The sequence below is a fragment of the Chanodichthys erythropterus genome, chromosome 15 (assembly GCF_024489055.1).
Source record: "Chanodichthys erythropterus isolate Z2021 chromosome 15, ASM2448905v1, whole genome shotgun sequence".
Lineage (NCBI taxonomy): Eukaryota > Metazoa > Chordata > Actinopteri > Cypriniformes > Xenocyprididae > Chanodichthys > Chanodichthys erythropterus.
In genome coordinates, this window is record NC_090235.1 from 2,780,001 (window position 1) to 2,805,390 (window position 25,390).

A 25,390-nucleotide genomic window follows, 5' to 3' on the forward strand; every position below is an offset into this window, starting at 1 on the left:
CCTCCCCTCTGGAACACAGCCACAGTCGCCCAGCAACAACCTTACACAACAGGAAACAGACTTGGGGATTCCGTCACTGTGCCGAGTCAAAGAGAGCATTCACTGGAGACAGGAAGCCCCAAGGTACAGCAGGGGGCAGTTCTATAACCAAGGCCATGTCATGTAAATACCACCTCAAATTGCTGTTGCTGTTTCTACTTTAAGCACTTTATATGTTCATCAGCTTACTTTTAAATGTGGTCTGGATTTTATGACATGGACTCATAAGGCACATCGTAAAAAGGCTAAAATAACACATTTGATTACAATCCCATTGTGAATCAAAAAACAACATGCTTTTCTTGTTCTACATTATCATCTTCACATAGTTTTAGCCTGCCTATAGCATGGTCACATTTAACATATGAGACATATTTTCAGTTACTCATTGAGCCCTAGTCATCTTGAATCCAACTTCTGCATCCAAACCTGGTTTGATCTGTTTTATCTATTAAGGGAAAAGGGGAAAAAAAGAAAATCTGGAACCTTGAGGTCTTTTCCAGAAGACCACCATCAAATCAGCGTCATTCCCAGTATATTCACCCACAAATATGATGATAAACCCTGCCAGCCAGACAGAGCAGTGACTTGTAAGAAGAGGTGAGTAGACCTATGACATCAATGACTCCCCCTTTCTTGACCAATCACGGCACAGACAGAGGAATGGTTTGGGTGCACATAAGTGTTGAATGTGGTTTTGGTTTATTTTAACAACTTTTAAACGCTGACACATCATTAGTGATGCACATGCATATTATGATTCATGCCATTGTTATGAGTGTGCTGTCTTTTTTTAAACATCTCCAAGACAGACGATTCAACATCTGTAGCATTAGTTATGGACTCATGTTACATAGTCCCAAATGTCTTTGCTGTCTGTGGCATGCCATGCGTTGATACATATATTGTGTTATAGCACATTGCCGCCCATGTATCCTGTTTGGAAACACAATTTGTCATTTGTGTATTCTTGAAAACCTTATAGAGTAAACAGCAGTGCATCATGCTGACACACGAGCCAAGCTAACTGCATTATCACTCATTGTATTATCATTATCATTAGCGTTAGTAGTTCTTGAAGTCATAAAGCTATACTGCCACTCCTGTACATAGCAGTTAATATGACATAGGAATATAAATGAGAAATTTATAACAAAATTTTATTGTCCCAGTGTTGTAGTGTGAGTTAACCGGCTGACCAGCCTTTGTAGGCGTCTAAGCAATTATTCATCTGCTGTCTGGAATACTCCATTCTGACTGTCAATCTCACCATCCAGTGGTCTGATATTCACTGTCGCCATGGCAATGCTGTATCCCACACACCTCTCATCCAGGTAACTCAAACTGGCAGTACTTTCAGCTTGATTCCTCAATCCTGGAGCGCAAAGCCGCCACGCTGCCGATTCTAAAGATTTCATTGGCCATGTTATCCCTTCCCTAAACCCTTACTTAACCTCAGTAAAAGAAATCCTGATAGAATGAATTACTGTTTTGATCTCTCATCAATGATTTTTCTGAGCTAAGCCTGTGAAATCCGAACTTTTCTTGACAGGTGACTGCGTGAATTGACCAATGAAATCGGCTGGTGGGCGGGGTTTGCACCCCGGGTTCTTGTATGCATCTGGAGGCATCTAAAGCCTTTGGCTGTGTCTGAAATCACTTCACACCCTAATATAGCGCATTATTTGAAGGCACAGCCATTTGTAGCAGTTTCACATTATTGAATGCACTCATTCGGTTCTATAATGCACCGCAATAACAAGTGTGCAACCCATGTACACTCGGCTAGTACCCAAGCACTGTGAACATTGTGCTGAATTGTCATTTCTTTTTGGAGGATGGCATTCAAATGACCTTGTATGACCTCAGAATGAATTTTAGTAAAATTGTTCCAGTGTTCATCTTGTTGATTGGCTGATTGTTTATAATTTTCTTATCAGACGCTTTAAGGTAATTCACAGGTACACTGTAAAAATGTATTTTTCGAACTTGATTTCTGGAGTATATTTTAAAAGAAAAAGCCATTTCAGTCTGTTTCAAAAAGCCACATTTAATTTAATGGTACTTACCATTTCTATGTAATTATTTGTGACATTTACCAGCAGTGTCTTAGTGAAAAATGGATTCAAAGTAAAACCTTCAGCCAAATTTTTACAGTGTAAAATTATAAAACGATTCAAAGCTTAAATCAATATTTCATGTCCATGTATTCATTTATTTATTTGCTGAGTGGCCATGTAACAAGAGGATTTAGCTACAGTTTAATAATGCTGATGTAAGTTAGATCTAAATCTAGTAACATAGACAACAAAAAGTCTTTGTAGAGACTATAAAATACACCAGCTTTTTGGCACATACTGCAAAGCTGAAGTGAACAAAATATCCGGAACTGTCCGGCTGGTGCTTAAAAACCCCTGCCCTCAACAACGGGCAGACAGAGTGGAAAAACTACAGGCCAACTGACGTAGAACTAGGCGCACGTCAATCAGCACAGTTAGCGCTATTTATTACCTTCAGCCTGGAAGCTGTGTTTACTGCGGCACGCAGCTTGCTTTCACATAGCTGGGGAGGATAGGGAGGCCCTGCCCACATCCCCTCAAGCCCACTTAGGGCCCCTAACCAGTGGGTGAGAGCTTTCCATGAGGTCAAACAAATACATTTGACCCACAGAACAGCAGGAGAGAGAGGACTGTAAGAGAGGGTAATGGCACAATTACCATGTTCCCATGATGAAAGAAACAGCTAGTGTTTCATAAATGCACTAATTCCTGATGCAATTATATATCATCCTGTGCGTGTGGGGTGAAGGCTATTTGGCTCCCTTTTGTTACTTGACCTGGGTGAATTCTTAGTTCAAACACTATGCAGCTACTTCAAAACATGCCCATATCATTAGAGAGCTTGCAAAATGCTCAGCGACCATACTGTATTTGCAGATGCAATTATTTGTGCAAAGATTAAAACTACAGACTTTCATTAACATACATTAAACTTATATGACGTTTAGGGTTAGGGTTAATAGCATGTAAATCTTTTTCACGCATGAATACTGAAAAAATGCAAATAGTATGCATTACTATTATAGGATATGTTACTCTTTACAATGGGGTGCAAATTAAGATGCATGTTTTAGTACAATAGTAAGTTACATGTTTTAGTACAATAGTAAGTTACATGTTTTAGTACAATAGTAAGTACAGGTAATATTGTGTAGTGCAGTATGAGAACCCTTTATGTTGATACAAACATTAGCCAACATTTCTTGGCTTCAAATAAGTCCTGCATGATTCCCGATGACGCAGCGAATCGCGCCCCATTGGAAAGATGTCAAAACCGAAATCATAGTTGCCCGAGCTGCCAACAGCATCTTGTGATTTTCAGATCCCATTTCCCTGCACTGTGATGTCCTAAAAAAAACAACCGGAGCTGTTAGTCTGTTTATTCAATCACTATCAACGCACTGCTGTTGCTATGCGATGAGCCTCACAGAGACGCTGTTTGTGTCTATTGATGGGACAATAGAAAATATTAACATGATAATGGATTCTTTAACTGCCTTCATTTTCAAAACAGCATTTTCATTTCCAGTAGATGCACATGTGTGCACACAGGATCTTTCACCTTGCTTTTTAGCTATAGATCTTAGTCAGGGTAACGCCATTAATTTTTGACAGGAATGAAAACTATGCTGTGAGGGATAGAATTACAATTAATTTCAATGGATTTTTGTTTAACAACATACCAATTGTTAAGCTGATGAAACGTCTTTCAGAAAGAAACTTGCAGTAGACAAAACTCCATGAAACAGTTTTAAAAGTTGTGAAAATTACGTGATCTAGGACCTTTGTACAGTGTAAAGACTGCAAGTCTATCCCTTCACAGCCATTTTCATTCGTGTTCAATTCAATATGGCATCTAACCTGACTAAGGTCTATACCTCATTAGCAATTCCTGTTCCCTTTCGATACTTCACTCGTACTGCGTATGGGGAAAGGTCTCCCTTTTTCCCCGCTGCTGAAGCCTTTTTCAATAACGCAGTGTAACTGCACCGTCATTGGTTCACTCATAGACAAGTTGTTGAACCAATGGCGGCGCGGCATAGCTGCGCGGCCTATGGCGACAAAGCGCGCGAATATTCCCGCCGAAATGGGCGGGGTATAGGGCTATATAAGCAGGCGTTTCGCCATAGGATTTCAGTGTTTTCTCCTTCAGCGACGACATCTACTTCTCTTCGCTGATCTCCGCCTGAAGCCGAAGAAGCTCGCCGCCTTCTGCTCTCGCCGCCGTCTGAAGAGGCTCCCGCAGCGGACTCGCCTGGACTCGCCGGTGGAAGAAAGCGCCGGCGCCCTCGCGGACTGCAGCTTCTAGCGCCGTCGCCGAGCCGCCGCCTCCCGCTTCCCGCTTCCGGCCGCTTCCTGTGCGTCCCCTGCCGCCATCCGGCGCGCCGCCCTGAGAGCTTCATCCGCGGCTTAAACGCCGCTCAAAAGAGCGATTTCCAGCGGTTTTCACCGCTTTAAGAGCTTCCGCGGCCCTCGCCGCTCTAAAAGAGCCACCCAATTGCCGTTTTCACGGCAGCGGCGTCTCACGATGCCCCGCCACTCATGTGGTACTTGCAGGGCCCCCCTGCACGACGACGATGGACACAGCGAGTGTGTCGCTTGCCTGGGCAAGCCCCACGCAGACGGCGCGCTCGCTGGAGACTCATGCCCGCACTGCGAGTGTGAGTCTCGCTTCCCTGCGCTCGCGGGTCGCCTTCTTCACTGAGGGCGATCTCGCCGCTCGCGCCCTCCCGTCTCCTTCCTCCCGCGGTCCGGCGAGGAAAAGACAGCGGGGTAGAGCGACTCAGCGCCAGGAGTTGAGCGAGCTCACGCCGGCCCAGCCCCCGCGTGCCTCGCCCTCTCCTCCCAGGGAACTCTCTCCAGTTCTGTTCTCTCGCCCTGAGCAGCGTCCCTCCGCAGAAGCGAGTGACCTCGTCTCATTCGGGGGAACAGACGACGAACAAGACGACTCCATGTCTCTTGCGGCTTCCGAAGCGGAAGGATGGGCTGGCGAGCCGGGAAGACCCCGCTCCACCGCCTCCCTTGGAACCCATCGAGCATGGCCAGGGCATGGATGCCGAGCTCTTCCGCATCCTGTCTAGAGCCGTTGAAGAGCTGGACCTCGAGTGGGCCCCTCCAGAGGAGCCGTCTCGCAGCCGCCTGGACGAATGGTTTCTGCCAGGCCGCCGCCAAGCACCTCGCCAGCGTTCAGCGCCCTTCTTTCCTGAGGTCCACGAAGAGCTGACGAAGTCGTGGCGCGCTCCTTACTCTGCCCGCCTCCACACTACGCACCGCTCCGCCCTCACCGCCGTCGACGGCGCCGAGGAGAAGGGATACGAGCGCTTGCCACCCCTAGATGAAGCGGTGGCTGCTCACCTCTGTCCTCCCGCGGCTGTGGGTTGGAAGACGAAGAGGGCCCTTCCTTCCAAGCCCTGTCGGACCACCTCTACTCTGGCTGGACGGGCTTACACCTCGGCGGGCCAAGCTGCCTCTGCGCTCCACACCATGGCCATATTTCAAGCATTCCAGGCCAAACTCCTCCGCTCTCTGGATGAGTCTGGAATCGACGCGCCAGCCTTCAAAGATCTCCGCAGCGCCACGGATCTTGCCCTGCGAGCTACGAAGGCTACGGCCCAGGCCATCGGTCGTTCCATGGCCAGCCTGGTCGTGTTGGAGCGCCACCTGTGGCTCAACCTAACGGAGATCAAAGACCTAGACAAGACGGCCTTCTTAGACGCCCCGGTCTCGCCTTCTGGTCTCTTCGGGCCTGCAGTGGATGGCTTCACTGAGCGCTTTACTGCCGCGCAGAAATCGTCTCAGGCTATGAGGCATTTCTTGCCTAAGCGCTCCAGCTCCGCTTCTGCGTCTAGCCGCCCCAGGACTGCGCCGGCTCAGCAGAACAAACCAGCCCCACCTGCAACACAGGCAGCGCCGCCCCAGGAGCATCGCCAGCGCTCGCGCCCTGCGAAGCGCCCTCCCTTCCCGAGGCGCCAGGGACCCCCGGCCCAGGATTGTGCTGGACCCGGTGCCTCCGAAGTCGTCCTGATTCGTCGGACAGGAAGAGGATGGGGGACCGTCCCGTTACGACCGGACCACCCCAAAAGCTCCCACGGGATTTCCCCTCCGCCTCGTTTATTTCCGGGCGTGGGAAACATACTCCAAGTGACAGCTGGGCCCACACCTGTTGCGCCCACTCCAAACGCCGTTTTCACGGCGGACAAATTTTACCTCATCACAAAAAGAGCAAATTTCCTCTTCCACCCCTCGCGGTGTACGACCCTCTCAACGGCGGTCTGTCACCCAACATTATTCAACCCCTAGCCACTCGGGCCGAGGCCTGGCAGGCCATCCCCGATGTGTCAGAATGGGTCATGGGGATCGTAAACCAGGGCTACTCGCTCCAGTTTGCACGACGGCCCCCCCGCTTCGCCGGGGTGCTTCAAACATCGGTCAATCCGGACGACGCTCATGTCCTCCGGGCCGAAGTCATGTCGTTGCTGGAAAAAGGAGCTGTGGAAATGGTTCCTCCGTCAGAGAGCGAGACAGGCTTTTACAGCCGCTACTTTCTGGTCCCCAAAAAGGATGGCGGTCTCAGACCCATCCTAGACCTCAGGCTTTTGAATCACTCCCCTCATGAGACGGAAGTTCAAAATGCTGACGCTGAAGCAGATCCTCGCGCACATTTGCCCCGAGGACTGGTTCTGCTCGCTGGACCTGAAGGATGCGTATTTTCACATCCAGATAGCCCCCCGTCACAGACGATTCTTGAGATTCGCATACGAAGGGGTGGCATACCAATATACGGTCCTGCCCTTCGGGCTGTCTCTGGCTCCCCGCACTTTCACCAAGTGCATGGACGCGGCGCTTTCCCCTCTGAGACAGATGGGAATCCGGGTTCTGAATTACCTCGACGACTGGCTCATCTTAGCCCGTTCGCGAGACGAGCTGGAACGCCACAGATCCGTGCTCCTCAGCCATCTACAATGCCTGGGTCTCAGGGTCAACTTAGCCAAGAGCTCGCTATGCCCCACTCAACGAATTTCGTTTCTGGGAGCAGTTTTCGACTCGGTCCGTATGACGGCAGTAGTCTCGCCAGAGCGCGCCCTGGCAATTCAGCAGCTCACGGCATCTGTCACGAACAAAGCCTATCTCCCTCTGAAGTTTTTCCAGAGGCTGCTAGGGCTGATGGCTTCCGCCTCCCCGGTGCTGCAGCTAGGCCTTCTTCGGATGCGGCCTCTTCAGTACTGGTTGAAGTTCCGGGTTCCTCCCAGCGCATGGCGGCACGGCCGCCTATGTCTCAAGGTCAATCGGGCCTGTCTTCTAGCCCTGAAACCTTGGATGGATCCAGTATGGTTCCAACGCGGAGTCCCCTTACAGGCGGTCTCACGGAGGACGGTGCTCTCAGCAGACGCCTCCAACTTGGGCTGGGGCGCTGTGTGCGAGGGCAGACCGGCCTTCGGCTCGTGGAGCCACGAGGAAAGCCATCTACACATCAACTGTCTAGAGATGCTAGCAGTGATGAAAGCCCTTCAGTTCTTTCAGGCTTACTTGACGGGACGTCATGTTCTAGTTCGGTCAGACAGTATGACGGTGGTGTCATACCTGAACCACCAAGGCGGTCTTTCGTCCAGCCGCTTATGCGCTCTGGCGAAACGACTGCTGGAATGGGCTCTTCCGAGGCTTCAGTCGCTCAGAGCGACTCATGTTCCTGGCAGGAACAATCTGGGTGCGGACATGTTGTCACGGAGCAACATCCCCTCCGACGAGTGGATGCTCCACCCCCAAGTGGTCCTCACGATCTGGGAGTTCTTCGGGAAGGCAGAGGTAGACCTCTTCGCCTCAGAAGACAACTCTCATTGCCCAACATTTTTCTCGAAGGAAGTAGATGCTCTGGCCCACACATGGCCCAGCACGCTCCTTTATGCTTTCCCTCCGATCGCACTGATCCCCCAGGTCATCAGGCGTATCAGAGAAGACCAGCACAGAGTCCTTCTGGTGGCCCCGCTCTGGAGGAACCAGGTTTGGTCCTCAGAGCTATTCAGGCTCTCTCTAAGAGCCCCGTGGCCGATTCCCCTGAGACGGGACCTCCTCTCTCAGGCAAACAGAACAATCTGGCACCCACAGCCGCAGCTCTGGGCTCTGCACCTCTGGTCCCTCGATGGGAGCCGACTAGCCTCCCGAGGACGTCCTAAATACCATTTCTCAGGCTAGAGCCCCATCTACGAGGCGCCTACGACCAGAAGTGGTCAGTCTTTGTTGATTGGTGTTCAACACGCAACATAGACCCTGTGGAGAGTGACGTATCTTCCATACTGTCTTTCCTCCAAGAACGCTTGGAAATGGGGCGCTCCCCTTCCACGCTTAAGGTTTACGTAGCAGCCATTGCAGCGTTCCACGCTCCTATTGCTGGCCAATCGGTGGGACGAAACGGGCTCGTGATCCGTTTTTTGAGAGGTGCTAGGCGTTTGAATCCTCCTCGCCCTCTCACTATTCCCTCCTGGGACCTCTCGTTGGTCCTCAGGGCCTTGAAAGGAGCCCCATTTGAACCAATGGGTTCAGCCGACCTCAGGCCCCTAACACTAAAAACCGCTCTGCTACTAGCACTAGCATCGGTAAAGCGTGTTGGCGATTTGCAGGCCCTCTCTGTGAACCCTGCATGCCTCGAATTCGGGCCTGGTGACTCTAAGGTCGTTCTGAAACCTAGGCATGGCTACGTCCCTAAAGTGCTCTCAACTCCGTTTAGAGCTCAGGTCATCTCGCTCTCTGCTCTTCCTCCCTCGGCGGACGAACCAGAGCTGCAGCTACTCTGCCCAGTCAGGGCATTGAGGACCTACATAGACCGATCACAGTCTTTCAGACTGTCGGATCAGCTCTTTGTTTGTTTTGGCGGCCGCACCAAAGGGTCTCCGGTCTCGAAACAACGCATTTCCCGTTGGATAGTGGATGCTATTAACCTGTGCTACTCCTCACTGGGCACTAATTGCCCCATAGGAGTCAGGGCCCACTCCACTAGAGGAATGGCTTCCTCGTGGGCTTGGTCCAACGGAGTTTCCATCCAAGACATCTGTGAGGCGGCCGGCTGGTCTTCGCCGTCCACCTTTGTCAGGTTCTATCACCTCGATGTCCCGACCTTACAAGCTCGGGTCCTGTCGGTGTGATTAGCGGCTTCCAACAGGTCCCGCTTCACGCCACCATAGGAAGTATCTTCCTTCAGTGTAACCATGGGTTCGGTTAGGCTTTGCCTCCGCTTGTCCTTTTTGCCCCCCTCTGGGTGGCCAAATGCAAGCTATATCGTTCCCAGCCGTGGCACGGCGTGGTTGAATTCGTTCCCCATACGCAGTACGAGTGAAGTATCGAAAGGGAACGTACTCGGTTACTAACGTAACCTCGGTTCCCTGAGATACGGAACGAGTACTGCGTCACTTGCCGTGCCACGAGGCTGCGGCTCAGGGTCGTCGCTTCAGTCGATTGACACTGAAATCCTATGGCGAAACGCCTGCTTATATAGCCCTATACCCCGCCCATTTCGGCGGGAATATTCGCGCGCTTTGTCGCCATAGGCCGCGCAGCTATGCCGCGCCGCCATTGGTTCAACAACTTGTCTATGAGTGAACCAATGACGGTGCAGTTACACTGCGTTATTGAAAAAGGCTTCAGCAGCGGGGAAAAAGGGAGACCTTTCCCCATACGCAGTACTCGTTCCGTATCTCAGGGAACCGAGGTTACGTTAGTAACCGAGTACGATTTGTAAGTGAATCGTTCATTTGAATCGGTTCTTCTAAATGAACCTGTTGAACATCTGCACAAAACTGGTCCAAAAAGAATCGGACTGAATGAAAATAACGAATCATACTGAATCGGTAATACGTGCGGAGCTACATCCAACTTGCAATAATTATTTGGTTAGCACTAACTTGTTAAAGTGAGCTGTTTCTTTTGATGTAATGCACCCGAAAACCAATGAGAAAAGTAGGTTTACTAAGAGAAATGTTGACAAAACTTTAAATATATGACTATAAAGCACAATTGTTTTTAATGAATAAGTATTTTATTAGCCTAAAACATGCCCAAAACATTTTAGTATTTTTTATTTATTTTTTATTGTAAATGCAAGTTCTAAATTAGCTAAATCACGGCTGCAACTGGGTCATAGGTCTATGAAGTGGCAATAAACACCTTTTTTTAATATAACCTAATAAACAAAAACATAATAAACAAACCGTAATATGTACCTACACATGGCTCTACTGGAACGAATGAAATATCCAATGTCAGGATGTCAACCGCTGAATCATTATTTGAACCGGTTCTTTAAAACAAACTGTTCAAAAGAACCGATTCGCAGAAATGAGTTGGACTTCCCTTGACTAGCAGACGCGCATGCGCACACGCCGGCTCATTTGCCTTGCGTTTCAACGGCTCCACATCTGGAAATGTTGAGAGGAGAGAATCCCTCTCTTCATGTGCTGTTGAGCTTGAGACGTGGTGCCTGCGTCACTCCATAGAGGGGCGGGGCTTCTCGGAGGTGTTTCCCGGCTTTATATAGATACAGAGACCTTTCCATCGCAAAGCAGTGCGTCACCAGAACCCCTGGAAACTAACATGCAAGTCCAGAATAGAAAATATAACGAGTTTGATCAACTGAATTAAAATAACATAATTCATTTTTGCGCTGTTATTGCATGCGCTTTTGAAGTGTTGTATCTTGAATCATTTGAGCTTTCAAATAATTTAGACCGTTTTCTCGTGACTGGAGTACACCTTTATTGCGGTAGAAGTGAACATTTGTATCACAAATATCTGGAGTCATCATTATATTGGGAAATAAAACGCTTATCGGACACTGTTGTGCGTTTTGGAAAAGTGCGTTGAACTTGGTGTGAGTTCACTCTACACTTCGCAAGCATGAAATCGGCAGAGGAAGGTAACGTATAAGAAGATTGAATGCATCACACTGTGTCATATTTCACTCGAACGTGTTTCTGTATCATTATTAGGCTTAATATTATTGAACCGTCATATTAATGGAGCACGTTTGCTTATGAGTTACCTGTCGAGATTGAACAAAAAATCAATAACTGCTGTCGTGCACTCACCATTAACTGTTACTAAGGGAGACTGGGGAGTGTTGTAACACAGTTGGTCTCTAACGCGATGTCGTATTATGCCATGTCTCTCAAACTTTGACATGACGTTCCTATATTTGTCTGCTACAAATTAAAGTAATTTGGAAATCTACAGCATGTTCCTAATGTCAAATACAAAGAGTGCTGTTGTAACCAACCTCACCAAAGAGGTGAGTTCTAATAGTAGGTGGGGTGGGTAAGACTGACAGAAAAGATTTAATTTCTCTGCATGGATTTATTGTGGTAATAACATTTACTGCACCCCCTTTTTTTTTTTTTTTTTTCAAAATAATTATTAGCATCTCTGATCTATTAATAAATTATATTTAGAGCAAAAAAGTGAATAAAACAAGTATTTAAAAAAATAGAATAACAATTCTCAACCTATATTGTCTCATTTTGTGCAATCTTTGTGTATCCATAATAGGACTTTGGAAAGTTGTATTACAACCCTCCCCATGCATGATTTGATGTATCTCACCCCTCATTTCTGATTGGTTGTTGGTGGTTACAGCTCACCCTGTGCTACTGCTCTATTGTGTACAATTATTGTTAATGTTTAGTCGTTCTTTTTTATTTTTAGTCTAGTGAAATTGAAGTTATTTCTTATTTAATCAAAGGACTGAATGAGTTTTCCTTAGTTTAAGCGACTGCAGAAGGGAGTGGTGGGCCTGACAAAGATAAATAAGCAGGGACGTTATTTAGATTGTGGGTTTTTGCATCCCTCTCTTTGCAGCAAATGTGTATTTCACCAGATAACTTAGATTATAGTTCATAATGACAGCTCTACCAAAACAAAACCAGTTCTCATGTTTTCGAAAATTTTCATTTTTAGATGATTTCCTGGTCTTAACTTGATTAAGATAGTCTTCCAGTCTGGGCAAGGTTGTTTGGCTGGTCTACAAACCTGACCTGCTGAAAAATACCTAAAACCCCTTTAAATCCAGTCAACAGACCAGCATAACAAGGCTGAGAGACAAGCAAACCTGCTTAAGCTGATTTAAGGTGTTTTATTTCAGCAGGGTTACTAATGTACTTTTAGTAATCAGTAATTTAGTACTTTTATTTATTTTTTAAGCTATCAGAATCACATAGTGTATACTTACGGCTTGCTTACAAAAATCTAATATGTAGTTGTTAACTTGATTCAAAAACGATACATACATTAGGGATACATTAGCATGCTATCAGTATCCAGGGTGCTTTGTTGCGCTGTGGTCACATTTTCAAGTATCCGTGTTTTTAATCGTCCTCTAAAGTAGCGAGAAATCGTTGCAAATTTTATTGCAAGCAGAGCCAGTAGTGACTGTGCGCCAGTTTGGGCTAACTTACATTACATATATTTCCACCAGGTTGGACTGACTGACTACAGTGACTCACTCAACTCAACTGCATTTTTTTTCCTTTTTGCACTGAGTACACCCACACACACACACACACACACACACACACACACACACACACAAATAATAAAAAAAATTCTGTTATCAAAAAAAAAAGTCTTAATGGGATAGTAGATGGACTGACTTAAAAACTTGAATAGGCCAGATGATGTATTACTACTGCTTTTTAAAATGTTTTAAAAAATTTTGGATAAGCTACATGTTCTAAAACTGCTAAAGTGGTCAATGATTCATCTTGTACTCTCCAGAAAGCATTCAATTTTGAAAGAATTATTATTTTCTAGTCAAGACATTTTATATTAGTCATGTTGCACGTCAAATGTTGTGTTGTTCTCTAATCTCAATATATACATTGCATAGAAGCAAATGTTTGCCTCTGTTTTTCGACAGAGATTGCTTATGAGTATTGGTTTTCCATCTGGTTTTGTCCTCAGGAAGATATTTTTAACACTTTGTTATTTTTGGCCTGGTATTTGTGTATCACTCACCTTGCTTCCTCTGCAGAGGTTGTGGCTTTTAACCACTAACGTTTTTTTTATTTGACTCACAGCTATTACTAATAAAGAGTAGAGTGTCTTTTTATAATGCCACTGTTTTATACCAATCAAATGTCAGTTCTTAAATAAAAAGAGCTATTTATTAGAGGTGGATGATTGTAAAAGCAGCAGTCTCTTCAAAATATTCACACAGCAGTCTAATGCATGTTCTTCAAGAAATATTTTCTGCACTTACTGTATGCTCTTTTATCTCTATAGCTTATTTTTAGTTGCAGTACCTCATGAAAATCTGATTGCACCTTACAGATGCATATGGTTACGGCCAAAACACCAGCATTTCACTTCCTCTGAGCAACCCCTGCCCAGCCTCCCAGTACCACAACCTCCAGACCAGCCCTTCATTGTCAATATCTATCAGTCAGCCATCCTCATTCTCCCCTCAAGATGACATGAGCTCAGTGGGCTACTTCCAAACATCCGGCCCCCGGTCCAATGGAGCTCCCACATTGGAGAGTCCACGCATTGAGATAACGGCTTACGGGCAGTTCCCCGAGGATGAAGTAGAGGAGAACAGCGTTCCCGTGACCAAGCGAGTCAATTCCATAGTGACATTAACATTGCCAAGTGTCGACGGTTATCGTGATCCCACTTGTCTCAGCCCGGCAAGCAGCGTGTCCTCTCGTAGCTGCCATTCAGATGCGTCGTCATACGAATCTGGCTTCTCGTACAACTACGACAACTCACCGCAGAACTCGCCCTGGCAGTCTCCCTGCGTCTCCCCGAAAGGTTCCTCATCGCTGCAGTCCTGCAACCTCGGAGCTTCTCCGCGCCATTCACCATCCGGTTCCCCCCGTGCCAGTATCACAGACGACAGCTGGATGGGCACCAGAGGCTCGCGCCCAAATTCCCCTTGTGGCGGTAAACGGAAGTACAGCTTTAATGGTAGCCAATCACACAAGTACCATCCATACTCGCCGAATCAATCCCCGGGGCCATCACCACAAACTTCGCCCCGTCTCAGCGTGACTGAGGACACCTGGCTGCCCAATACCAATCAGTACACCAACTCTGCCATTGTCGCCGCCATTAATGCCCTCACCACAGATGGATTAACAGATCTTGGGGAGGGGATCCCTTTGAAGTCCCGCAAGACCAGTCTGGAGCACAGTGCCTCCATGAACCTGAAAGTAGAACCAGGTGGAGAGGAGACAGGATCCCTGGAGCTTTGCCAGGATGACTTTTCAGCACGCTTGCCCTTCAAAAAAGAGACCTACTGTAGTGGCTTCTTGGATGTACCCCAACACCCATACTGGTCCAAGCCGAAGCCTTACATCAGGTTGGTTGCGCATAAAAATTTCTTTCATATTCATGGCCAAATAGTTTGCTATTTTGTCTGTGCTAACCAAAGTTCTCTCTCTCTCCTTGCCTCATTATTGGACTCTGTCTCTTATTCTCAAAGTCCATCGTTGCCTGCTCTTGATTGGCAGTTGCCTTCCAGTTCAGGGCCGTACAGCCTACAGATTGATGTCCAACCCAAGTCCCATCACCGTGCTCATTATGAGACTGAAGGCAGCAGAGGGGCCGTGAAAGCACTAGCGGGAGGGCATCCAATTGTCCAGGTATAAGTTCATAATCTCTCAAAAGCAGTAGGCTCTGTCAAAGGCATAGTTCACTCTGTCATGATTTACTCACCCTCATGTTGTTCCAAACCTGTACAACTTACTTTTTTCTCTGGAATGTTTCAGCTGGTTTTAGGTAGGAAGATGCAGGAACTGATTAGTTAGATTACAAAAGTCTTCTAGGTTGATCTCTGCATGAAAAAAAACTGTGGTATAAAATGTATTATGTTATATACACTACATCTGAAAAGTGAGATAAGTAAAACATTTTAGGGAAAGATTTTAACACTTTTGATAGAAGTTTCTTATGCTCACCATGGCTGCATTTATTTGAAAAAAAAAATAAAAAATTACAGTAAAAACAGTAATACTGTGAAATATTACAATTTAATATAGCCACTTTATATTTTAATATATTTAAATGTAATTTATTCCTGTGATGGCAAAGCTGAATTATAAGCAGCCATTACTCCAGTCTTCAGTGCCACATGATCCTTTAGAAATCATTCTAATATGCTGATTTGGTGCTCAAGAAATATTTCTTATTATTAACAATGTTGAAAACAGTTGTGCCACTTAATATGTTTGTGGAAACCAATACTTTTTTCAGGATTCTTTAATGAATTGAATATTCAAAATATCAGCATTTATTTGAAATGGTAAATATGTTTATAATGTTACACAAGATTTCTGTTTAATCAATTAAAAAAATCTTACTGACCCCAAACCTTGAACAGTAGTGTATGTATGCACTTTAAAACTATAGCTGCCATTCATTGTGTAAATTGTCAGAAAATGCTCTTATTTTTAACTATTAATTTATAGTCAACATCCTGTAACATGTGCTTTGGTGGTATATTTTTGCTCTTTCATTGTTTTTGTTTTTGTTCATGTAAGGGAACTTCCTTTTATTTGTTTTCTCTAAAGTCATAGTGACACACTGTGATTTGAACCCTTGTATTGTTCGTTATGCTACCAGTTCAGGAAATGTAAGTGAAGTACTTCTGATATTTCACAAGACCGCAGTGTCTTGGTGTCAGTCCGTTCTGCCCATCAGTGAGTCACACACCTCATTTGCCTTCATAGCATAATCATGGGTATTCACTGCACGAGTTGGTTGCAGATGCTCCCTAATGGATAACAGAATTCCTTAAGACAGGAGTCGTGGTTTTATCTGAAAAAACATCAGTGTGGTTGGACGTGACTCTTGGGGTATGCGAACCACAGTCTCCACGACCACTTTATTTATTAAAATCGCAGTTAAAGGTGAACTCAACATTTCAGAATACATCAGTGGCTGCTGGGTACTTCAATTCAAAATAACGAGGTGCTAATGATTGTGAACACGTGGCTCAGTGCGACTCCCGTCTGAAAAAACAAGGTCCTCTCACCCCTTGCGTTTTTTTCAGATTCATTGCCGTTTCCGGCCTAGTGCACAGACTGCCTTTTGTTTAGCTGAAGGTCCTCGTACTGCACTGACATCATGTGCAATAGCATCGTGTGGAGGCGTCCAGTCTTTGCTGCACACAGTTTTGGCAGGCAAGCGAAGGGGAGTGTTCGAAGGAGCCTCAAACAAGCTAGTCCCATTCTGTAAACCGTCAGATTAGAGAGTGCTCGCAGCTGCACAGGTTCTTCTTTTAGTGTACACCACCTCCCTTCATGCTCTGTCACCACTGTCGTCATCCTCTGAGGATCTCACTCAGTGTGCAAGTTCTTTTGTGGCTTTCCTTCAAGTACTTTTGTCAGACTTTTGTATTTCAATTGGAAGTTCTCCTCACAAAAACCAAATTGACTTGTGGCCAGTTACTCTAACTTTCTTGTTCTTGTTATATGTAAATCTTTAATAAATCTTTAATTTTTTTCATATACGGAGCTTGTGAGTTGAACCCACTTATACATACTTTTAAGACCTCCAGTCTATTTTTAAGGCCTCCATTGTTTTGTTTTGATTGACTAGAGGGGTTCAAGCCTTAACTGGAGGGTCAGGCTTCCCAACCCCCAATAATTTGCACCCTGATCTCAGTGAATTAGTCATATTTTCAGTATTTTAAGCACCATCTTGTATGTGTTCCCTACTATGTGAGTCACTATATCCTCATATTTAGTCTTAGAGCTCCCTTCTTCCCTCTTTCTGTCTCTCCATTTGGGGTTTGGTGGTTTCTGATGATCAGGATTTTTTTTACCCAGGCTGCTAGAGCCCTGTCTCTCTTTTTCACTCTCCCCCTGCTTGGGTTCCTGGTGGTTTCTGTCAGATTTTTTGTATCCTGGATGCAGTTTGACCACATGTGCCGTCGGATTGATGGTAGATGTGAGTGTGTAGCCTCTGAAGTAAGCCTGCCGCACCACAGCTATGTGCTTCCACGTCTGCGCTTAAGTCTCTCGGGAAGTTAACTTCTCAAAGAACAGCTCTGTCAACAAAAATCACCGCCGTAACTGGAAGAAGTGACGAAATCCCTAAATATAGGTTGGTTTGTAAGGGGCAGTGCTTCCACATTTCTAATATTCAGACTGGTTTTATTTCGTAGGCCTACTGTGACTGTGATGATCTTTATGACTTTTTTGTTGAGTACTATTAGTAGAGTTTTTATCTGGTTAAGTCTTTTTATGACTTATTTTATCATAGTAATGTGTCTCATTCAACACTCAACTTGTGTTCTTACTTAAGTGTTCAAAAAGACATAAATTTGTTATTACCCTTAATTATACACTCTTTTTAGATAGACCCTGACTCCATCTAATTGGCTACATTCATATTGCAATGCTAATGCATATATACACCAATAAGCCAAAACATTATGACCACCTGCCTAATATGCTGTTGGTTCTCTGCATGCTGCCAAAACAGCACTGACTCACCGAGGCATGGACTCAACAAGACACCTAAAGGTGTCCTGTGGTATCTAACGTTAGCAGCAGATCCTTCAAGTCCTGCTTAATTGACCCTTCACCAGGACCCTTCGCTACAGCAAGCTGCCACGACTCTTTAAAGAGCCACAAAACATTTTTTATTGTTCAGTTTCTTAAAAAATTACACAGTTTGAAAGCTAGGAGTTTGTTTAATATCATAAGTAACCTGCTCTGTCTCGTCTGTCGACGTTTTGTCAGTATCCTCTTTGTCTGCGATGTTTTTTTCACTCTGTGTGGCGTGACAGCACCATGGCTTGTCGGACAAAGCAACAGTAACTAAGGGGGGCGGGTCTTTGCGAAGGGTCAACTGGATTGAGATTCTGGATTGGGGAATTTGTACGCCAGGGCAACACATTTATCTCTTCATCTTGTTCGTCAAACCATTCCTGAACAATGTGGGACAGGGTGCATTATCCTACCTGGTCAGCAACAATGTTTAGGTAGGTGCCAAATTTACATCCACATGAATGGCTGGACCCAGGGTTTCCCAGTAGAACATTGTCCAGAGCATCATAGTCATCTTGAGTCATCCCACAGTGCATCCTGGTGCCATCACTTCCCCAGGAAAATGACACACAAGTAAATGGCCATCCATGTAATGGAAAAGAAAACGGGAGTTAACGCACCAGGTGTTTCTTCCCCTGCTCAAGGGTCCAGTTCTGACATGAGCGAGTCTATTGTAGGCACTTTTGATGGTGGTGGACAGGGGTCATCATATGCACTCTGATTAGTCTGTGGCTACGTCCCATACCCAGCGATGCACTGTTTTGACGTATTCCTCCCATAATCATCATTAAACTTTTGAGTGACTTGTGCCACAGTATACCTTCTGTTGGCTCAGAACAAATGGAATGCCCTTCATTGCCCTCATGCATCGATGACCCTTGGAGCCCAACACCCTGTTACCAGTTTGTGGTTTGTCTCTCCTCAGACCACTGTTGGTAAATTCTTACCACTGCTGTCGTTTCAGAGATACTCTGACCTAGTCACCTTGCCATAACAATTTGGCCCTTGTGAATGTATGTTTGTATGTGTGTGTGTGTGTGTGTGTGTGTGTGTGTGTGTGTGTGTGTGTGTGTGTGTGTGTGTGTGTGTATATATGTATATGTGTATATATGTATATATATATATATATATGTATATATCATTTATACTACTTTTATATCTTATCTTATTATAATTTTTTCCAGATTTGTGTAAATATGGCCACAGAAGTCTGTGAATTTTTTGGGTATATGTGGGTTTTGGATGGTTCTAGATTTTACCTTTAATCTGTGAACTTATATTTATGAATCAGGATTTCAATGTTTTAAAGTGGCATATGCATACATATGCACTGTTAGTGAATAAGTCCAATGAGAAGAACAGTTGGTCTTGCTCAATATCACATGAGACATAACCTTTTCCAGTAAGAATTTGCTCACTGGACCTGGCCAGTAAATCCTCAACGGAGCCCGTGTTGTAGATCTACTATTTTTTTCTTAAAATGTTTCCCTCATCTGCCACAGATGTGCCACGGAGGTTGAGAGCTTGAGTGGGTGAGAACTGACCCACAGCACTTGGAGGTGCGGACATACGGCTCTGAACTCTGTGCCATGGGCGGAAAGAGTCTTGGCATTCCTCTAGTGGGTGATAATGTAATGAAGTGAGGGGAGGGTTCTGGGAGTGGGATCTCTCTGGCCTCTTTCTTTCTGGCCTGCATACTCCCAACTGCCTGAATAAACACAAATGCCAGGCTCAAACATATCTACTTAAATAAATATACAGACTGGTCCAGGACTTTCACCACAGATGCTGACCTCCCTCTTTGAGGATCTCCATACATCAGCTGTTTAGACCCAATGTGCTTGAGCTTTGAATATAAACCTTCAAATTCAAAATCTTACTTTATATTTATGTCTGCAAATTATGATTTGTTTGAACTTTTTTGTGGTTTTTCTTCTAGAACTTTTTTTCAGCTTCTCAGTCTACAGTATATTTGCAAAACAACATTCATTTCCATTCAAAAGTTTGGGGTCTATAAGATTTTTTTATGTTTTTCAAAGAAATGTCTTATGCTCACTAAAGCTGCAATTATTTGATCAAAAATACAGTACAAACTGTGAAATATTATTACCATTCCAAGTAATTGTTTCTATTTTAATATATTTCAACATAGTCTTCAGTGTCAAGTGATCCCTCAGAAATCGTTCTAATATGCTGATTTGCTGCTCATTTCATATTATTACAAACCGCTGTGCTGCTCAACATTTTTGTGGAAACTGATACATTTTATTTATTACATTGGATTCTTTGATGAGTAAAGTTTAGAATAAGAGCATTGATTTGAAATAGAAACATTTTGTAACTTTATAAATGTCTACTGTCACTTTTGATCAATTTATTGCATTTATGTTAAATAAAAGTATTCATTTCTTTAAAAAACATTAACAAAAATCTTACTGACCCCAAACTGAATGGTAGTGTACATGAGGAGCAGGTTTTTGGTCCAATGAGATTTTAATGTGGGCGAGGCTACCTGCTACAATGCCACAGAAATAAAAATAAAGTGACAAAATATAGCATCACATGTTAATTACAACATGAAAGCAATTAAGCATTGTGTCCTAATCAAGTGTGACAAAAAAGTGATAATTAAAAGGTGCCATCTGATTTTTTTTTTTTTTTTTTTTTTTTTTGTCAATTATTCAATTTTTATTTATGCAGGGACATGCTGGGTAGCTCCACCCACTTTATCTCATTGGTCCAAAATCCCACTTTAGATTTAAACCTCATATATCTTGTAATTGTGTTTTGTTAGAAATGGGTTACCAATAAATTCATATTTGTATCTTTCAGCTTCACGGCTACATGGAGAGTGATCCTTTGACCCTACAGCTGTTCATCGGGACGGCAGACGACCGTCTTCTCCGGCCTCACGCCTTCTACCAGGTCCACCGTATAACCGGCAAGACGGTGTCCACACCAAGCCACGAGGTCATGCAGTCCAACACCAAAGTTCTTGAGATTCCTCTACTGCCCGAGAGCAACATGAGGGCCATGTGAGTATGAGTGTATATCTCAGAAAGGCATTAAAAAAAAGAAAGAAATGCAGAGAAACATACAAGCCCGGTGGGAGAAATGTTTGTAGCACATAATTCTGTGTATCCACATGCATCCTGTGCATGTTTCCTGCAATAAACAACACTGAAAAAACCTTCCGTTTTACCGTCAATCCCCCTGTTGTGAAGGCAGTTGCTAAGGATAAGTGTGTTTTTGTGTGCGCACGCTTTCTACAGAGTCCCAGTGCCGTGGGTTTCCCTTGTATGAGCTCCAGGGCTTGTGTTACAGGAGGCCTCTGGTCGCGTGGTGCCTGTAATGGTGCGCTGGGGTCTGTTCTGCATGCCAGGCGGTAGCGGTTTTACTAGCTCAGCATTTTCTCCTCACTCTATAATGGATGTAACACTTAACTTATACAAAAAAACCACACATCCCTCTGGATCCTGTTTCAGAGCTTTCTGAATAGTGTTCCCTCTTTGTCACGTTTCTGTAGTAAATCCAAAAATGGTTATGCCCCTGTGTCAGTGCAGTTTAACCAATTTTAAACTCTTTAGTATTTAATTTCATATTTTCTTTTGATTGGAGAGAAAATTATATTTTTGCTTTGTATATGAAGTTCGGTTTGGACGCATAATGCTGAAAATGTGAGGCTGGAAACTCAAACACAGGCTTCACACTTTTTAAAGCATTTTTTTTTTTTTTTTTTTTTTTCAAAAGGAATGACAAATGTAATTCAACAAAAAATTCGGGATGACAACTAGAACAGAGTGTGCTCGTCCTCACCACGTACACATGGGAATGTTAATATCTGATGTTCCAGTATCTGTACTGCATTGACAGATCACTTATACTCAGTGATTGTTTCTCCAGTTTTTCAGACTTTCTGTTTTTGCCAAAAAGTAAGCTTTAAGGATATTTCACACAGATGAATCTTAAATAAAGGGCCCTACATGTTTCTTCAATGAAATGCAAAACTAAAAGGCTTTAAAAAAAAAAAAAAAAAAAAAGTATTTATACATGTTGGCTTTCTGGTCTAGTTGGAGAATTTGTACTTTTAATGGAGAAAGTAAACTTTTCATGGATTTTTAACAACATCCCTGCCATGTCAGGAGCAGAAACTGGAAGAGATGAGAGAGAGAGGGCATGTATTTACGCAGTGCAGAATAAGGGCCAGGCATAATTTTGGCAGAAATTGTACAAAAAATTCAAGCAATAAATTAAACGTTTACTCTGTTCCGAGAAAATGTTTATTAAACAGCTGTCTAACGTTATTAACCACACATTTTTGTACTTCTGAAAGGATTTGTTGAGTCTATTCCTCAAACGTTAACGTTCTTTTTGTGCCACAGAATCGACTGCGCTGGAATTCTCAAGCTGCGTAACTCAGACATCGAGCTGCGGAAGGGCGAGACAGACATCGGACGGAAGAACACGCGTGTGAGGATGGTGTTCCGTGTCCACATCAACCAACCTAATGGGAGGACGGTGTCCTTACAGGTGGCATCTAACCCCATTGAGTGCTGTGAGTCATGCCACTAAATCTCACTAATTTTTTTTTTTTTTTTTTTTGCGCTTTTTTTTTATCCAATGTGACTAACATTGCAGTCAATCAAGGTATAATTTTTTCAGTTAAAGGGATAGTTCACCCAAAAATGAAAATTCTGTCATCATTTATTCACCCTCAAGTTGTTCCAAACCTGTATGAATTTCTTTCTCCATACAATGGAAGAAAATGGGGCCCATTTACTGTTTGGTTACCCATAATCTTCAAAATATCTTCTTTTGTGTTTAGCAGAAGAAAGAAATTTATACAGGTTTGGAACAACTTGAGGGTGAGTAAATGATGACAGAATTTTCATTTTTGGGTGCACTATCGCTTTAATACATTCCCAGGGATCCAAACCCATTATCTTGCAAGCACTATTCTCTACTGACAAGAATGCTGTAATTAGATGGATTGAATCAATAAATCAAAGACAGATTTTGCTCATTATATAAATCATAAATTATGTTTTTTTTCCCCCTAATAATTGCTAGGCCCGATCAATTGCTATGAGGTAAATGAGAAATATCACTTGAAAATGAACACAGCTCATAAAATGTGATTTACAATTTCAGAATATTTTAGTACAGATGAACTACAGTAGTGTAAATAGTTTGCAATGTTCATCTAACCATGGCATATATGATATGATATATCATATCATAATATATACACTACCATTCAACATTTTGAGTCAGTAATTTTTAAAGAAATTAATACTTTTATTTAGCAAGGATGCATTAAATTGATCAAAAGTAACAGTAAAGACATTTATAATATTATGAAAGACTTATATTTTTCAAAAAATGTTGTTCTTTTGAACTTAAATGTTTCTTGACCAAATCAACATATTCAAATGATTTCTGAAGGATCATGTGACAATGAAGACTGGAGTAATGATGCAAAACAGGAATAAATTATATTTTAAAATATATTCAAATAGAACATTTATTTTAAATGTAAATATTTCACAATATTATAGTTTTTACTGTGTTTTTGATCAAATTAATGCAACCATGTTGAGCACAAGATATTTATATTTTATAGTTATACTGAGATGTAGCTCTTTACCCTACTGTTTTAGAAAGTACAGCTGTAAATATGTAGAGATTTGACTGGTTTTACACATTTACATCTCTTTCCTCATTTTCTTTCTGTCTCTTTGTCCTTCTTGCAGCTCAGCGCTCAGCACAGGAGCTGCCCCTCGTGGATAAACAGAGCATGGAAAGCTGTGCAGCCTCAGGGGGGGAACAGATGCTTCTCAGCGGGCACAACTTCCAGCCTGACTCCAAGGTGGTGTTTGTGGAGAGAGCACAAGGTAGGGAATACACTTGGAGCTGTGATTTTGTGTGTGGGTGTGGTTGTGTGCCTGCGTGCATGTGTGTATGCACGCGTGTGTGACCAATAGGAATTGTTTTGAAATGGCCTCTCTATTGGGAGGTTTTTGAAGATAAATCTGTAGGGACAAAGGCTGAATCCCAATCCGCATACTTCCCATAAGTACAAGGAAATACGTAAGGTGCTGACAATGGTAAATAACATAGTTTTAAGTATGATGTAAACCTGTACATGAGTATTGGTTTATAATTAGGCCCACAAGGAATCTAAGGAAGTAAATCTCCCACCCCTTGCATGTTAATTAAATATTTTTTACTTACCAGTTCATGTCTAGTACACTTATTTCCTGCCTAAAAACAAAACCAGATTCTATCTGGGCCTGGTCATAATATTATGTTTCAATCCATTGCAAGCCAGTCCTCTTGCTTAGTGCTAGAGGATCTGGACAGTATTAGGCCAAAAAGCATGTGTGGGTGCCATCTGGCCACTTTTGGCTTACCTTTTTCAATGCACCAGGAATCGGGATGGATACTAATCATGCATACATAGGATGGATACATAGTAGGCAAACTATGAATGAGGCACTGCATAACTGCATTTAGAAAGTTTTACTGTCATTACTGGGCCACTTGCACCACCAAACCAAACTGCAAAAACTACCCAATTTACCCTCTTAATCCTTCCCCAAAATGATCCCATTTATTGTGCCAATATTGTGTGATTATGCTCATTTTTGTTTTGTTGTAGGATATGGAAAGTCATTATTGCACTTGTATAAAATATAATTTGATTTTAAGCAGGTGTGAAGGTGCACAAATTGGCCTAAATATGGTTCCACAAAAATATTATGATTTTAAAATACTGTTTTCAACAGTGATAATAAGAAGAAATGATTTTTGAGTACCAAATCAGCATAATAGAATGATTTCTGAAGGATCATGTGACACTGAAGACTGGAGTAAAAACTGGACTGAAAATTCAGCTTTGCCATCACAGGAATGAATTACTTTTACAATTGAAAAGCAAATTGTAAAAACTTTCCAAAACCTGTTTGGATGCAAACTTGATCCCCTCCCAGTAGTATCCCATTGGTTTAGCCAATATTGTGTTGTGCTGCTCAAACAAACACATTTCAATTATTTTGATGCCACTAGTGGTGCAGTAATAGTCCAGTGGAAATAAAAGGATCCAATATGAATATCTACCTCCCTGGGTTTGATGCGGTAGTTTATCTCTCTGTTATACTCATTGGGGTCAATGTTTATTCATAAGAGCTTTTATACTGTGACGGACCCCTAGAAACAGTCCAGTATATGTGTAAAATTCCTGCTTTGTCCTTAAACTACTGTCTTCAGTAGTCTGTATGTGTGCGTATGCTTTCTCCAGATAGAAAAACCCTCCTACCACTCCCTCCATCCCTCCTTCTTCCCCTCTCTGCCGTCAAAATATCTCTCCCTATGCCAGAGTGCCACATGTGGAGCACATTAATGCGCTGTATTTTTAACCCAACAGATTTACATTTCCAGAACTTTCCATTGCCTGTGCTGCCCAGGAATGGAGCCCAAATAGAGAGAGTGTGCAGTCTGGGCTGTCCCTTGTGTCTGGGCGTTTGTTTTGATTTTTTTGTCTGTCTTTATTCAGGTCTCTCTCTCTGTTTTTCCATATGGAAAATAGAAGCAGTAGCCCTTGACTGTTGATACCTGAGATTTACAAACAGTCATTTCCTTGATGAGTTTGTCAAAAAAAAAAAAAAAAATGAAAAAAAGACAGGAGGTACAGACAAGGCCAAGGCCGAGTAGTGTAAACACACTGGATATTTGGCGATCCGCAGCACAAAGCTG

The 25,390-nt window shown here is 43.5% G+C and overlaps 1 protein-coding gene across 5 annotated transcripts in view; it reads left to right on the forward strand.

Moving 5' to 3' along the window:
• Positions 1 to 25,390, forward strand: part of nfatc1 (nuclear factor of activated T cells 1) — a 59,679-nt gene that overhangs the window by 204 nt on the left and 34,085 nt on the right. The window contains exons 1-8 of one of the 5 annotated variants that reach the window (XM_067411099.1): positions 1 to 162; positions 496 to 639; positions 1,212 to 1,373; positions 13,410 to 14,439; positions 14,563 to 14,722; positions 20,468 to 20,670; positions 22,018 to 22,190; positions 23,389 to 23,529. The exon at positions 1 to 162 is cut by the window's left edge and continues 204 nt beyond it. In XM_067411099.1, the coding sequence (XP_067267200.1) occupies positions 13,553 to 14,439; positions 14,563 to 14,722; positions 20,468 to 20,670; positions 22,018 to 22,190; positions 23,389 to 23,529 (1,564 nt within the window). In that variant the 5' untranslated portion in view covers positions 1 to 162; positions 496 to 639; positions 1,212 to 1,373; positions 13,410 to 13,552. Of the gene's footprint in view, positions 163 to 495; positions 640 to 1,211; positions 1,374 to 10,528; positions 11,002 to 13,361; positions 14,440 to 14,562; positions 14,723 to 20,467; positions 20,671 to 22,017; positions 22,191 to 23,388; positions 23,530 to 25,390 lie in introns of those variants that run through there. The other 4 variants (XM_067411098.1, XM_067411100.1, XM_067411097.1 and 1 more) reach the window with 4 other exon arrangements.